At 48.6% G+C, this 14,771-nt stretch overlaps 1 protein-coding gene across 1 annotated transcript in view; it reads right to left on the bottom strand.

Moving 5' to 3' along the window:
• The window catches only part of TRIM65 (tripartite motif containing 65), a 204,878-nt gene extending 191,826 nt beyond the window's left edge, over positions 1–13,052 (bottom strand). Inside the window, exon 1 of the mRNA XM_086930724.1 lies at positions 11,650–13,052. Within this exon, the coding sequence (XP_086786850.1) occupies positions 11,650–12,534 (885 nt within the window). The 5' untranslated portion in view covers positions 12,535–13,052. The remainder of the gene's footprint in view (positions 1–11,649) is intronic.
• Between the last annotated feature and the right edge of the window lie 1,719 nt (positions 13,053–14,771).

Here is a 14,771-nt window from a genome sequence, read left to right as displayed (position 1 = left end):
GCACAAAAACTAGCAGAGCCGTGTAGCCAGGAGAATATAACAGAACTCATTGACGACGATGGGGTAGCCCGCCACTCGTCAATGGAGCTCTGCAATACCATTTTACAGTTCTATACCCGTCTGTACGCTTCCAAGGCTTCTCCGCCGACTTCAGAGATTGACGCATACCTTGACGATGTAGCGCTCGGGTGGCTATCTAATTCTCACCGTGAATACCTTGTACAACCGTTTAATGAGGAGGACGTTAAGGAGGCCATAATGTTCCTACCAACCTGTAAGGGCGAAGGGCTAACGGGCTGCCCAGTGAATTTTATAACGTCTACGCGTCAGATCTGGCCCCTCGGTTATTGGAAGTATATGCAGAAGCCTATGAAAAGGGGACACTGCCGCCCTCTCTCCGGGAGGCTTTACTTGTTACATTATTGAAACCCGATAAGCCCCGAATCTGTGTGGCTCTTATAGACCTTTCTCGATAATTAATATTGATGCAAAGATTTTGGCAAAAATGATTGCTACTAGGTTACAACCGCTAGTCCCTCTCCTGGTTCTGCTGGACCAGTCTGGGTTTGTCATGGTGCTCTCCACGACTCATAACTTGCGCACGATCTTCTCACCTTAGATTACTTTGAACCAGACTTCCAAGCGGTGGCTGTGCTGCTTGATGCAGCGAAAGCCTTTAACTCCCTACAGTGGCCTTTTATGTTCACTGTTCTGAGTAGGATGGGCTTCCCACCGTTCTTCTTACAATGGCTCAGGGTGCTGCACAGCGTTCCGGTAGTCTGGGTTCGGGTTAATGTGTGGGTGTCATCAGTGTTCCACATTGAGAGAGGCATGTGGCAGGGGTGCCCCCTGTCACCTATGCTCTTTTCACTCGCCTTAGAGTCCCCTGCTGCAAATTACCTCAAAAGCACACGCAGCGGCCCTGAGGTTTAGACAGCGACCACTGATCGTCTCCCTCTATGCAGACAACATGTTGCTATATGTTCACGAACCTGCTATATACCTGTCTGCGCTTCTCAGGGAGTATGTAAGGTTTGAAAGATTCTCAGGCCTTGGGATCAGCTGGTCGAAATTGGTGGTATTTCCCCTTCCTGCGCACATGAAAGAAGTGGAGATGGAATATCCACTGACCTGGATGTCTGATCCTGTGAAATATCTTGGGGTATGGTTACACAGGGACCCTGATACAGTCGTCACTGAGAACTATGGCCGTACGGTCTCGCGCATCACGGAACTGGCTGAACGATGGGCGCACCGTCCCCTTTGCCTGGCAGATAGGATAGCAGTGGTGAAGATGGCCTTTCTTCCTAAATTGCTTTATTTCTTTGTAAACATTCCTATAAAATTGAATGTGGCAATGTTCCGAACTCTGCAATCGGCACTGCTGACGTTTGTATGGGGCGGTAAGAAACCCCGATGCAGGTGGCACCTTGTGGTTCAGCCCTTTGACCGGGGTGGCTTTGAGGCTCCTGACCTTCGTTTATACTCCGGGTGCGCGCAGACGCAATTTGCGCATTATTGGCATTTTCCCCAGTGTTTCCAACCTCATGTGGCTATTGAATCTGACGCTGTCCTTCCGATGCCACTGTAGGCGGCGACCCTGTCGGGGGGATCGGGTGGCCCACGGAATGAAATAAATCCTGCACTGTGCACGGCGAATGCTTACGTTACGGGCTCAATTATCCTATCTATACGCTCCATTGCTGCCCCTGGCTTCCCATCCTGATATTTCTGCGGCACGAAAGATGCCGGCCCTATGAGAGCTGGCTGCAGCGGGTATCTCTCAGCTAGGTGACCTTTACAAGAATGGTCAATTTAAAAGATTGAAGGAGGCGCAGAATGGCACAGATCGTGGTTTTATATTTGGTTTTACATACGTCCGAGTCCGTCAGGCTATTTGTGCGGTGTTTCCATAGCACCCTGCTGAGCCCACTACTCTACGGGCATTGCAGGCGATGCTGTTGGGAGAAGAGGGCAATGGGTTAATTACTAAACTTTATAATGCCTCCTTGCATGAGCGGGAACAAGGCGATCACCCCTCTTGTTTACGCTGGCAGGCAGTGCTGGGTATTACTATTGTGCCCGAGGTTTGGATGGCGTGCTGCCAACTCACTGGTTGTCTCACGGCTAACTGCAATCTCAGAATCATTCATTTCACATTTTTACATCAGGTGTACTACTCCCCTTTGCAATTACATAGGTATGGTCTGCGAGAGACTGCTAACTGTGTGCGCTGTGGAATGGCGGATGCAGACTTTTTACACGTGTCCTGGATGTGTGCGGGTGTATTTGCTTTCTGGACTGCTGTGGCGAAAATGCTTACTGATATTGTGCTGGAACCCATGCACTGCACTCCTGAGATATGCTTACTGGGTTCTGTTAAACGCCTTAAGCCCTGCAATAGGCGCATTGAAGCAGTTTCGACTCTTTTCGCGAAAAGGGCCGTTGCGTAGTGTTGGGGCGCTAAGACAATTCCTACTGTGAAAAAATGGCTACGGGACCTGATCTATTGTAGGGATCAGCTGCAGATGTATGTGGAGGAGCTACCACAGGCATCCCGTCCAAAAGACTTTTGGGCCCCTCTTACAGCATATCTGCTATCCCACCCAGACCTACTGTGAATCACTAGAATTGTTACACCCCTTCTTTCGATAGCTCAACAGTTTCTGTTGAAGTGCACGCCCGCTGATCTGGCATATGTCGCTCCCCGACTGATACCTTGGATCTGGTGTGTTTGCTTTTCCCGCCTCATAGTAGCAGACTACATGTAAGAGCTTATTCATTGCCATAGTTATTGCCTTGTATACGATGATCTATTGACGTTCAGGTACTTTCCGAATGTACCAAAATTATGATCTTGCTCTGCTGGAGGGGGGTGGGGGTTGGTGGGTTTGTGTGATATTATCACTATATACCAATTTTGTATTACTGACTGACTTTCTATCTCTGAAATCAATAAAAAATATAACAACAATGTTTTTAAACTAATCGTTGTGGGGCATGTACTGGAGTGTTTTTGAAACTATTGCTTCACATGCATTGATTAAAGATGTTGCTTCGCGTTATACAGAGGCCTCTTGGCAGACTGTTTGGTTCCCATTGTCTTCATTATTCTGTTGCTGGGGCACCACTAATGGAGGCAAGTGTGAGGTTCCTTTCTGGACGTACTCTTGTGCTTCAATTGTGTGGGAGGTGGTTGGCCTCCAGCAAGGGTCTGTGCTAGCTCTAGATGAGGCTGTCCTAGATTCCATGGGTCTTGATTTGAAAGCGGAGATAACACTTGCGCCATGAACAGTTGCTCCTGCGTAGGTTGCTTTATTCTCAGGGTAAGGTTTATTTTCTTGAACAGCGTGACCCTTATTACTGTTTTGGGGGGTTGTGTCAGCCATTATGCTGGTGCTCTATTCTGCAGAGTATGATGCTACTGGTGTCTGCTGCTTTTCTTCATCTCTTCGACCAAACTGCTTAAAAAGTGGGGTAAAGTACTCCAAGATTTAGGAGCAGTGACATGGGATGAAATTGGCATTGGGATGTCTGTACCATAGAAATTAGGTTGTTTAGGGCCTCCAGCTTGGTATCAACTGCAGAGCTGAATACTGCGATGGTGTTTAATTCAACTTGTATGCCAAGCTTGGATGATTGAAAGTTCATAGCATCAATAGTTCTCTCTTATGGGTGTGGCTAAGGAAGCCAACATGGAAGGCGCACTCTATGCAAGCTCCGTCACTCACCCCGATAATTAGGCATGTATCCTGATGGGAACCCACCATCCTTGGTTCCAAACCTGTTTCCCCAAATCCCCAGTCACTGCTGTGGCCCCCTGGGACCACGGCTGCAACACTGAGAGGGAGGAAACGAGACCAACGTTGACCGTTTGCAGAGGCCCGGATGAGGGCCTACAGCGCACAAGCCCATCTCATATGGGGCGAACCTGACACAGAGAGTAATCTAACCAAGGCCGTGACAGGGGACGCCTGGGTCCGGTCTCTGCAGCAGAGAGCTGGACACACTGTGTGACTGAGGGCTAGAGAGAAAAGTGCACGAGCTTAGGGTGACCAACCATCTGTAATTTTCACAGACCTTCTGCAATTTGGACCTCACATCCGTTGTCCGTGAGAATCCCTTTTAAGGACGCCTTTTGTCCATAATTTTGAGCCGTGCAGGGAGCAGAGCTGTTCCCTTGCTCCCTGATGGGGCCGCCTCACACTAATCCTAGGAGCACAAGAGCAGCCCAACCCCGCCCATTGATATACTGTATGCGGCTGATTGTCACATACAGAATGACAATGGGCCAGTTTGGGGTGTTACAGCATCTGGTGAGCCTCCTCCTGCTGCTGTCTAAGGCAGGGCATTCTGTTAGGGTTACGTGGAAGAAATGTACAAAACAAATGTACAAAGTTAAAAAGAAGAGGTTATAGTTCTTACACAGTCTCATCATTTCAGAGCTGAAGCATTTTTATTATTATATAAAACAAAGCCATAGTTGCTGCTTATTTATTTATTTTATGCAGGTCTAATTTTACTGGATGCTAAGATAGAAACAGCAAAATACCAGTCGGGCGGCACAGTATGCTCAGCACATATTTTTAGCTGGGGTGTTTTAAGCCACGCCCTTAATTATATCAGACATGGCGCTTGGAGAGATCCCCAGTTTTTTCATCCCACTTAAAGCCCTGGAAACAAAACCATGTCACAGTCACCTTGCGTCCTGGCACTGTGCATCATGCATGACTCATGACTTCCAAGTTTTTAGATTGCCTATGTGCAAGGGCATAGGGAAGCCTCCCACAACCCACCCCACCCCTTGCTTTAGGAACTACAGCGAGGGTGAAGGTCTTGATGGGCCTCTTCTGTTTGCAAGTGGATGGGTGAGTGGATGGAAGGAAGGGTGGCTAAGTGAAAGGGGAAAGGAGAGAGAAGGGGAGGATGGATGGATGGATGAGTGAAAGCTTATATGGATGATTGACAGAATGGATGGGCGAACGGTGCATGGATGAGTTAAAAGAAGAATGTAAAGATTGATGAGGGAAAGAATGCATACATGGGTGAAAGGGAGAGCTGGAATGAAGGATGGATGGATTAGTGAAAGGGTGAATGGGTGGACGGATGCGTGACTGGATGGATGGATGAGTAAGTTAAAGGATTGCTGGATGGGTGAAAGAGTAAATGTTGGATGGATGAGTAAATGGATGGATGGGTGGAAGAGTGGATGTATGAGTGGAAGAGTGGATGTATGAGTGAAAGGGTGGCTTGAGTGAAAGGGTAAATGGTTGGATGGATGAGTGAATGGTTGGTTTTAGGGGTAAGGTTTTAGGGAAAGCCTCATAGTGCCATGAGCTGTGTTTGAGCTGTATATTGTGTTTGAAGCAATAAGCAAGGGGTCAAAATAAACTATGTAATAGTGTATCGACAGTACATTATTCGGGAAAGCTGCAGGGAAAAGCACCTTTGTGGCTTCCGTCAGCTTGTGCAACTCTCTGCAAAGCCCCCATTAGCAAAGTCAGATTCCACTTGCTAAAATACCCATAATGCATTCCCTATAGTGGGTTCGTCACAGCAATCCTCACTTTAGTTCACCTATGCGAGCCGCTTTACATCTTACAATGGCACTCAGATATGAATTGAGATGCTAGTAACAAAGTGTATCCGAGCAGATCTTCTTGACCACTTCCCTCACCAAACATGCCTGCTCAGGACCATGAGTGGTAAACAAATTATCAGACTATAAAACCTAGTGCAGTAACCATATAAATAGATTATAATCATATGAAATACCACAAAAAGACCTGAACAGTTGCTCAAAGCGGCACGCATACCGAAAAACGATTATCTCAACCTAATATAAAACGTATTTTGACTTGTACTTAAGTGGTTGTCTATTTACTTACTTTTATACTATATCGCAACTTCCTCTGATGTGTCTGTAAAACGTAACTTTTGTCCTGAATTTTTGTCTTGAATTTTGACCCCCATTCCTGAATTTTTACACTTACCGTCCTGAATTTACACCCATGCCAGTTAGTCACTCTAACCGAGCTACATCAGAAGCCATGAGCGGCTTCAGAGGTGAAGGTGGATGATTAAGAACACCGGGAGATAATGTGCCACGATGCGGAGGCACCCTATGCTGTGCACCGCTGCCCGGATCGCAGGAGCCACTGTTGCGCCCTGGACGGGGCAAAGAGCCTGCTACGGTGTCACTTGCTACTGAGGATCGAGGCGCTGCTGTCTTGAGTTTCATTAAAACTAGGCCTGGGCGGTAAATTCCGTTCCGCTCGCAGAATTTACGACATTTGGGTAATTTCGTGTTCCGCAGGGAACGCGAAATTGCCAAAAATTATGCGATCTGCGGCTTTGAAATTTGCTTGTTCGTGCTTTCGAAATGCTTGTTCGACAGATATTTCTCCCCGAGCATGCAAACAGCGTTCGCGAACAGGAAAAAAGCATAGCGAAAGGGCGGAACAAGCAATTCCGCATGTTCGCAGAACTTTTGTGTGCTCGCAAATATTTTTTACCGTTTCGCAGAGCTTTGCGTAGCGCAACTACGCAAATTCCGCCCACCCCTAATTAAAACATGGCCGACATTTTTAAAGGTGAATGAGTCGGTCCCTCTCATGTGTGGCTTCCCACTGGCAGTGGAGCAGACACTTTGAGAACGCTTGTTTTTTGACTGAGGAAACGGGAGAACTGAAAGCACCCTGGAGCGGCTGATTGGGAACTGGTATACTTTGGTACCTGAAACTGTCCAGTATCCCTGAGACGGTGCCCATGTGCTGCACAATAAACTATGACCCACTGCTGGGCCCACAACTCCACGTTCCTTTTCTGATATGCGAGGACCTACTGGACATTGACACAATATGCTCCTGGTGACAGTTGCTGCCCCTACTGCTGCCCATATTGGCTGCTGCACTGGCTGCATAGCAGATAGCTACTACATTTTTGTTGTGGAAGCGGGCTGCTTCTGCTACGGCATCCGGACGTCCTGAGAGGCACGGATTGGTGGGCCCTCTTCAGTGTCGCGTTCCTGTCCACTCCCTTGAGCCGCCGGCAAGGATTCTTAGAGAGAGAGCGAACTACAGCTTGCCCTGCAGCCCATCTCAATGTTTTTCTGCTGACACCCATGCCTGACTGCTCCTGCTGCGATGTTGGGACCTTGGGGCTGCTCGGGCTGTCAGTCTCTTGGAAATTGACAAGTAGGCCCCAGGATGAGTAGACACATCGTACTGACATACCAGGCACCACCCAGTGACATAGGTCAGCCAAGCAAACCACATGGCCCTCCATGGCAGACTCTTCCGCCCGACCACAGGCCACACCGCAGACGTCTGATGACATCATCTGACGATTGGTAACACCAGGGGTGGCTCCTCCGCTAAGGTGGAGGAGTGTTGCCCCACTGGTTTTCAGCACTGCAAAAAAGGAAAAATACAACGATAATAACATGCTGTTAGTATCATTTTATGCCGAGGCAGTTCTTCGGGCCTGGGCTGCTCACAGAGCAAGAGGAGGAGTGGTTCGGGCACTTTCTAAGTGTGCATGACAGTTTGGTCAGCCGTCTAGGGCCAGTCAAACAGTCATGTGCACTTAGCATGCTCTCCACTGGGCTGTAAAACAGAGCCTGGGTGGGGATCATGCGCAGCCTCCAAGTCCCTGTTTGAGCACCGAACCACAGCGCTCAGACAATCACGACGCTGCTGTCATGGCAACAGCAGTGCGGTGGTTGGCTTAGGGGAGTCTGGGAGCCTGTGTGCTTCCAGGTTCACACAGAGGCGGAGAGGACAGAGAAGAAGTGGTGGCAGGCCAGCCGGCAAGTAAGTGATCTCTTCTTTTCTTTTAAACCCCCTCTCCCCACCCTACTACAACTGCCCGGGAGCAGCCACTAGTGGTTAAAGCCATCAACTAACACTTAGCAATTTCCTTATGGTTATGATGCACGATTTAACCTGTTTGTCCCTAATAGTGTGCACTATACTTAGATTTGTTCAATGGGGAGATTTGGGCATCACTTCTGGGAACTGTCACCTCATCCGGGTCTCTGCCTTGGCTACTCTGCATCTGTTGATGGATACCAACAGGTGCCACAAGTTTGCAGCAGACATCAGGTCCCGAAGTATCCCTTTGCAATATATGGGAAGCACATCTACTGGCTGCTAAGCTTCCCCCCCCTTCAGCTCTACGACTGATTAGCTCTTGTTGAGTTTATCTCTTCACTTTTTTGGGGTGGACACATGTCGTGCCTCTGCTCCAACTGTATTACTATTTGATTGTTATTGAATTGTATTTATTTGATCCAGCCTGCAGCTCTTTCTGTATCAACACTTCATTACAGACTACGCTGCTGCGGGCTCACGACATTGCACCATCTCCGACACGTGCGGATCCCGTAGACTAGAAGATATGCCTCAAACACTCATGGCCCACTGTAATATACGTACATGGAATGTGAGGGGCATGCAGACTCCTTTGCATTGCTACTCAGTCTACACCTACTTAAAACGTCGCTCGACAGATAGCATTATTACAGAATACCCATCTTACACAGGGCAACTGGAGATGTTCTGTTGTCGTTCGCTCCATGCAGGGGTTTAGTGTCTATAGAGAGGTGCGTGACGCTTGCAAGTCCAAAGTCGAGCCTGCATGGGTGAGGTAAGCTTTGTGGAGTTAATGGACTCGGAGGCCTTGATTGTTCAGTATCTGAGCTACAGCTATTGTAAGCCAACATGCAGTCCGGGTGAGAATGAACTTGCACTTGACAGGTTACGATGCACATTGTTTTATTTATAAGTTGCTCTCTTTTAACGTGAGAAATACACTGGGTCTGTTTTTCTGCTAGGTCTCTGTTCCTTGTAAATCCTGTTGCTCCCTGACATATTGAGCATGAAAATCCCATCTGGTGTGTTAGATCTGTGGGTCCTTAGCGGCTATACCTGCTAAGGTAGGAAGGTTAGGTATGCCTGGGCTTGCTATAGCCTCCTTGCCACACAGTTCTGAGTTATCCTGTTTGGTGGTTTTGAAAAAAAGTAAGAATAGTATAGGTGGCGGGACTCTTCATATTGTCATAGAGTTGCTTGTATGCAGTTTTTGTCATAACTTATCCGGATTTAAAACGCTTTGTCCGATTCATTGTTTTCAGTTCCAGATGGGGCAGACCTGATTCTTCCAGATCTCACTGAGGGCCTCTTAAACTCCTCTTTTGCGATCCAGTTTATGATCAGATCGACCTGTACCTCCGCATGTGCTCACATTTGCGCCTTTGGTTTCACACCTAGACTTCTTTTGAGGCCTTTCTTTCCTTAGTGTCCTGAAAGACACTCACAATATTGTGTGTTGAAATAATTATTGTTCAATAAAACTCGGTTCGGCTGAACCGCAGTTGCTTACAGAAATACTGTCTGTGCTATCATTGTTCGTGCAAAGCGTTATTGAGTAACAATGGTCTATATATTGATTAATTCCACATAGAAAGTTCTGAGACACTCAAAATTTTCCTACAAATTCGTTCTATGTGAACGCCTGTTCCAAGGATTACTTGATACCCTGTTCACATGGAAATAAGGGTTGCTCTTGTTTATGTTCAATACAGTGGTCTACATCAGGTCGGATACAGGAAAGTACAGCATCTTCAGGGTACCATCTAAGTGGTCCTTGACTTGGGGCCCTTGTCCCATTCATATTGTTATGCAGGCATGGCTATGCCTAACAAGTAACGTTGTGGAGCACTTCTGAGAGTTGTTCTACTGACCTCCAAAAAAACAGCATGAGAAGGTGATTTTGAATGAGGATTGTCACAAAGGGCCTGATTTAGAGTTTTGCGGATGAGCTACTCCATGATAAATGTGACAAGTATTCCGTTGGTCTTATTACAAATGCATTATATCCTATGGAACATATGTAATAAGACTGATAAGCTAGCCGTCACATCTGTGATGGAACACCTGTCTGTCAAACTCTATATCAGACCCCAAGTTTTTAATTTCTTTGGACCGGAGGACAGCCTTGAGCTGTCCTGAGCACCAGTGCTCGTGTGCTTAGGACAGATCCAGGCCATCCTAGTATCTGAGACAGGAAATCCCTCTGGTGCACGCACCAGAGATATTTCCTTTAATTTATTTTAGCCGTGGAAGCTGGGGAAGAGCTTCCTCAGCTCCCGAGGCTATTTTTTTTTCTCTGAAATGACGATTGGCGTATGTGGCACGCAGACGTCATTTCAGAGAAAGTGAACGTAAAATGAGTCAATCAGCTCATTTCACTTTCACCGCTTCGTTGCTTGGGAGCATATGTCAACACCCCGAGGACCAAAGCAAACAGGAGAGGTATCGCTTTGAAAAGGTGAGGAGCCACCACGGAAAGATACCATTGGAAAGGGGAGAGTCTTCCAATTTCCAACTGTACTTTTCCTTAGTGGATCCTTGCTTGGAGATCACCGGAGGAGGGCGATCTCCAAGCAGGGATTCGCCCACTAGACCCCTAGAAAAATGTTTTAAGGGGAGGGCAGAAAGCTCCCTAGACCACAAGAATTGTTTTTTTACAAGCAAAAGGTTGGGGCTCTCCCTTCTAGGCATTGGGCCAAGCCTCCACCCAATACACACAACCCTCAGCAGTCTGTGCAGATAGGAGGCGTTTTCCTCCAATTTCATTTGGAGGTGGGGGCCCTGGCAATGGGCTAGTGCTCCTCACCCAGGCCCAAAGGTCTTGGAGGTTCTTACTGCCAATAATCAACCCCTGCGGGGGCAGAAAGCCCACTAGACATCAGTTTTTTTAAAAGCAAATGGGTAGGGGCGGCCCTCCCACGCATTGGTCCTAGTCACATCACCCAACCATACAACCCCCAGCAGTATTTCTGCCCCCTGTCGGGTACCACCATGGATTACGTTTGGAAGGAAGAGAGACCCTCTGGCAATCGGCTAATGCTCGCCCCTTCCCCAGGCCCAAAAATTCTTTAAGCCCCCCCCCCCCGGCGGATTGGAGGTTGTTACCTCTAACCTGCCCATCGGGAAGGGCAGAAAGCTCCCTAGACACCAGGGATTTTGTTTTGGTGAAGAAATTGGTGGGGGTGGCCCACCTAGGCATTGGGCCTAACCCAACCCCTCAAATGACCTGCAACAGTCTTTCTGCCCCCTCCCACCCCCCCCCCCGCCCCCCAGCTCATGATTTGGGGTGGCCTGCCCACACATTGGGCCTAGCCTCCACCTTCAATATGACCCTAACTGTCTTTCTGACCCCCTGGGGACGAAAGCACCCCATTCTTTTTGGCAAGAAGGGAAATTTTAAATTTTAATGCTTTTTTTATACATATGGTTGGCAGAGTTATGCTACGTCCGAACATCGTCCTACTTCTATGCTGAATGGCTGCACTTTTGGGTCTTGGGTCAGCTGCCACCTGGGGAAACCTATGAAACCCAGGCATTTCTGAAAACGACATCGGGGAAGTCCAAGGTGATATTGCCTTGCGAATCCCATCCAGTTTTCTTACCCACAATACCCTGCAAACCTCCACCTTTGCCTAAAATTACACATTTAACTTGCATTTCTGTGAGGTAAATGTAAGCAATAATCCACAAAATTCCCACCACTTACTTGTCCCTATGTTTACACTCTAGCTTCAAATTGCTCCCTGGTGCCCCATCACTCTTTCTCCAGGCTCACCTCCTGGCCCCTTCTGTGATCCTCCATCAGGGCCTTGGGGTGCTCCGAACATTCACGCACGGTGCACTCGCAGCAAATGCAGCGCTGCTCCGGGATACAGTACAGCACCAGCGGGCGGCCGTGGCGGGGGCAGAGGGCCTGGCACCCTTTATGTTGCGTTGTTTGTGAGTGCACCATAGGTTGTTGCTCCGAAGGCCGCCTCTCGGGTGACCCGCTAGGGTCCCCTCGAGCCCACCTCATCACATCACCTGTGATATCGCACAGGGCCACGCTGTTGGTGAGCTGAGGCCTCTGGGGCTCGGTTGCACAGCAATCGGGACAGGTAAAGCCTCGGGCCTCTACCGCCTGGCCGGCTGCGCCCAGCAGCAGTCCCTCTTCCTGATCATAGCGCTTCTCCATGCACTCCCGGCAGAAACTGTGCCCGCAGGGGGTGGTCACTGGCTTCTTGTAGACGTCTCTGCAGATGGAGCAGACCAGCATTTCATGGAGCAGCGTCAACAATCTGAGAGGGGACCCGGGGCCCCCAAGGGTCTGGTTACTCTGCTCAGGCATCGGCTCTAGATGTACCAGAGGCAGTGGCTCCGAGGACAGCGCATCTGGCGAAACCGGGCTATGCCCGGGAGCCGGCACCACAGCCTCTCGAACCCTGCACAGGGTAACGCTGGTGGCGAGCTGGGGCCTCTGGAGCTCTGGCCACCGACAGGTGGGGCAGTTATATTCGCGGTTGGGGTCTGGGTTCTCGGGGCCAGACCCCTGCTTGTCCTGGTCCCAGTGCAGCTCGATGCACGCCCGGCAGAAGCTGTGTCCGCAGTTTGTAGTCACGGGCTCTTTGTAGGGTTCCAGGCAGATGGAGCAAGTTAGCTTTTCATGGAGTGACCTCAACATTCTGGGGAAGACGAGGGGATGAGGCAGGGATGAGACTGTGCGGCTCCACGGAGAGGAAGGGGCCGCAGTCTTACGGTGGTATATGGGCTCGTCTTGGGGAGAGAAAGCTCAACAGATCGTGCCCTGGGCAGGTAGGTTGAGGAAGCAACAAGGGTGTCTGGAGAGTGGCGAGAGTAGAAGGCTTGGAAAGCCAAAGCAAACTCGAACAGAGGCAAGAAGAAAAATTCTGCTTGGGATGCGGCGGTTCGGAGGTAAGATAATAAAAGGTAATTTTAAAAAGCCTTTGTCATCATACTTTAGCTTATTTTTATCTATGTAAAAAGCAGAAGCGTCTCTTAAGCTCGTAGCATGAAAGTTGCAAACTGGTGTTTTGTCAGTGCTTTTAGTAAGGAGAACCTCGAGGTGAGTATTCTGGGTGAAGTGGGCGTGGGAGAAGCGCAGACCCGAAGGAAAAGTAAACAGGGGGTCGAGAGGCGCCGATGAAACAGACGAGAGTTGTGTTGCCAAGTCCAGGGAGACAGACAACTTCGAGGAAGTGAAGGGACGCTGATTCGGGAACAGCTTACACCAATTTACTTGAAAGACAAACCCAAATGACGACGGAATTACACAATGATATTGATAGGCTACACACATTGTATAGGCAGTGCTTAAAATGGGGAAAATAGAAGTGCACTTGTTTCTGAGAAGTGTGCCGGTACTCTCCAATTAAAAGTATTACGCCCCCCTCCCCCGCCCCCCCCTCCCCACACGCGTTTAATGCTCGTATTACTAGAACAAGGCTCAGAATAGAGTTGCCAGCTTTCTTAGAACGAATACCGTAATTTGTTTACTTTTGCTCTTCTAGAAGTGACAAGAGCTTAAGTGAAACAAGATTTGTGTAAACTCCTAAGTATTCTGTAACAAGGCAATTATCCCTCCATTTGCTTAAATCAGTATTTAGAAATATTTTAGACACCTCTCAAGTACATTTAAAGTAATTTTTTATGTGTTTGATATCTTAGGTTATATTGCAAAAGGGTAATACATCACATTTCACAGCTCTTCCCGACTTATTTTATTTTTTTAGATCTTGCTTTAGCCAATACCTCTTTATTTGACTAAAAATAGAAGTATAGCATACATATATGGACGTTCAACCACCCCCTAGATCTATTGGTCTTAATGCCGATATTGGCAACCCCCGCTTAGCAGTATAGTCGTGCTGCAAAATAATCAGTCCACACAAATTTTGCTGAAAAACAGTTGGCTGCAAGTTTATTTCATTGAAGGAGTATGCCAACTTACGGGTGATCCAAGGGCAGGCAGCGGTGACTAACCTAAGATGCCCTACCTGCCTGATGAGCCAAACTGTACCATGGCCAAACCAGTCGGTGCTACCATTTATGTGGGGATTATCCCCCTTAAATACCATGGATCACCAGTCCATAACTTTACTCATGCCTTTTTAGGGGTGGAGCGTGGCTAAGCAAGCCCCCGTTGCTCAGGCTTACAAACGCCCAAAGGACTAGCGGTGCGCTGCTGTTTATCAACCAGGGTCCTGCTGTAAAGACGCCTGGAATTTTGGCATGATGCACACCGGTTGTGCTCCTGAAAGGGTACCCCTTCCGGATCGCCCAGTAACTCTGCCTGCAACACAAATGTATACATTACTACATTCAATTCTTTGCCAGGCAGCCTGCCGGCATGCAGGGTAAGCGGTTGGGAGGGCGACAGCCAATAGTCGGCTGGTCCATAGGGGCGTCGGGGCAGCACCCCACTAGGTAATCATGAAGAAAAGAAACTGCTCACACAATCGGGTAGCAAAGCAAGAATGTAAGCAGACGAATTTACAGCTTTGACAATTCATCTGTTTACATTTCTGGCCTGTGCTGGCAGCTGCTTCACCGGTGAAAGTGTGCATGAGTCAACCAACGCACAGTGCACGCAGGCGAGAGCAGCAGGAGTCCAGAACAGGGCTCCGACTGCGCATCTGCGAGACAGGCGCTTTTGTTTTTCAGCTCTACACTCAATTCACACTACATTAGGTATGATGCGTATGCCTAGCGTAGTGCAGGAGTCTAAAGATGGGCTCCTGCTCGGGCGGTAATGTACAGTCACCCTATGCCCTGTCACATGCCAGGATACAGCCGAGTAGCCGCCCCAGTCGCATACAGTTGTCTTCTGATTTGCCAGTCAATTTCGAGCAAAAGAGCAGTTAGGAGTTAGTTCCACTGACGTGACGTCTAGTGGCTGTG

Source organism: Lissotriton vulgaris, chromosome 7 (genome assembly GCF_964263255.1).
Source record: "Lissotriton vulgaris chromosome 7, aLisVul1.2, whole genome shotgun sequence".
Taxonomy (NCBI): Eukaryota; Metazoa; Chordata; class Amphibia; order Caudata; family Salamandridae; genus Lissotriton; species Lissotriton vulgaris.
This window is presented reverse-complemented; position numbering and strand designations above follow the sequence as displayed.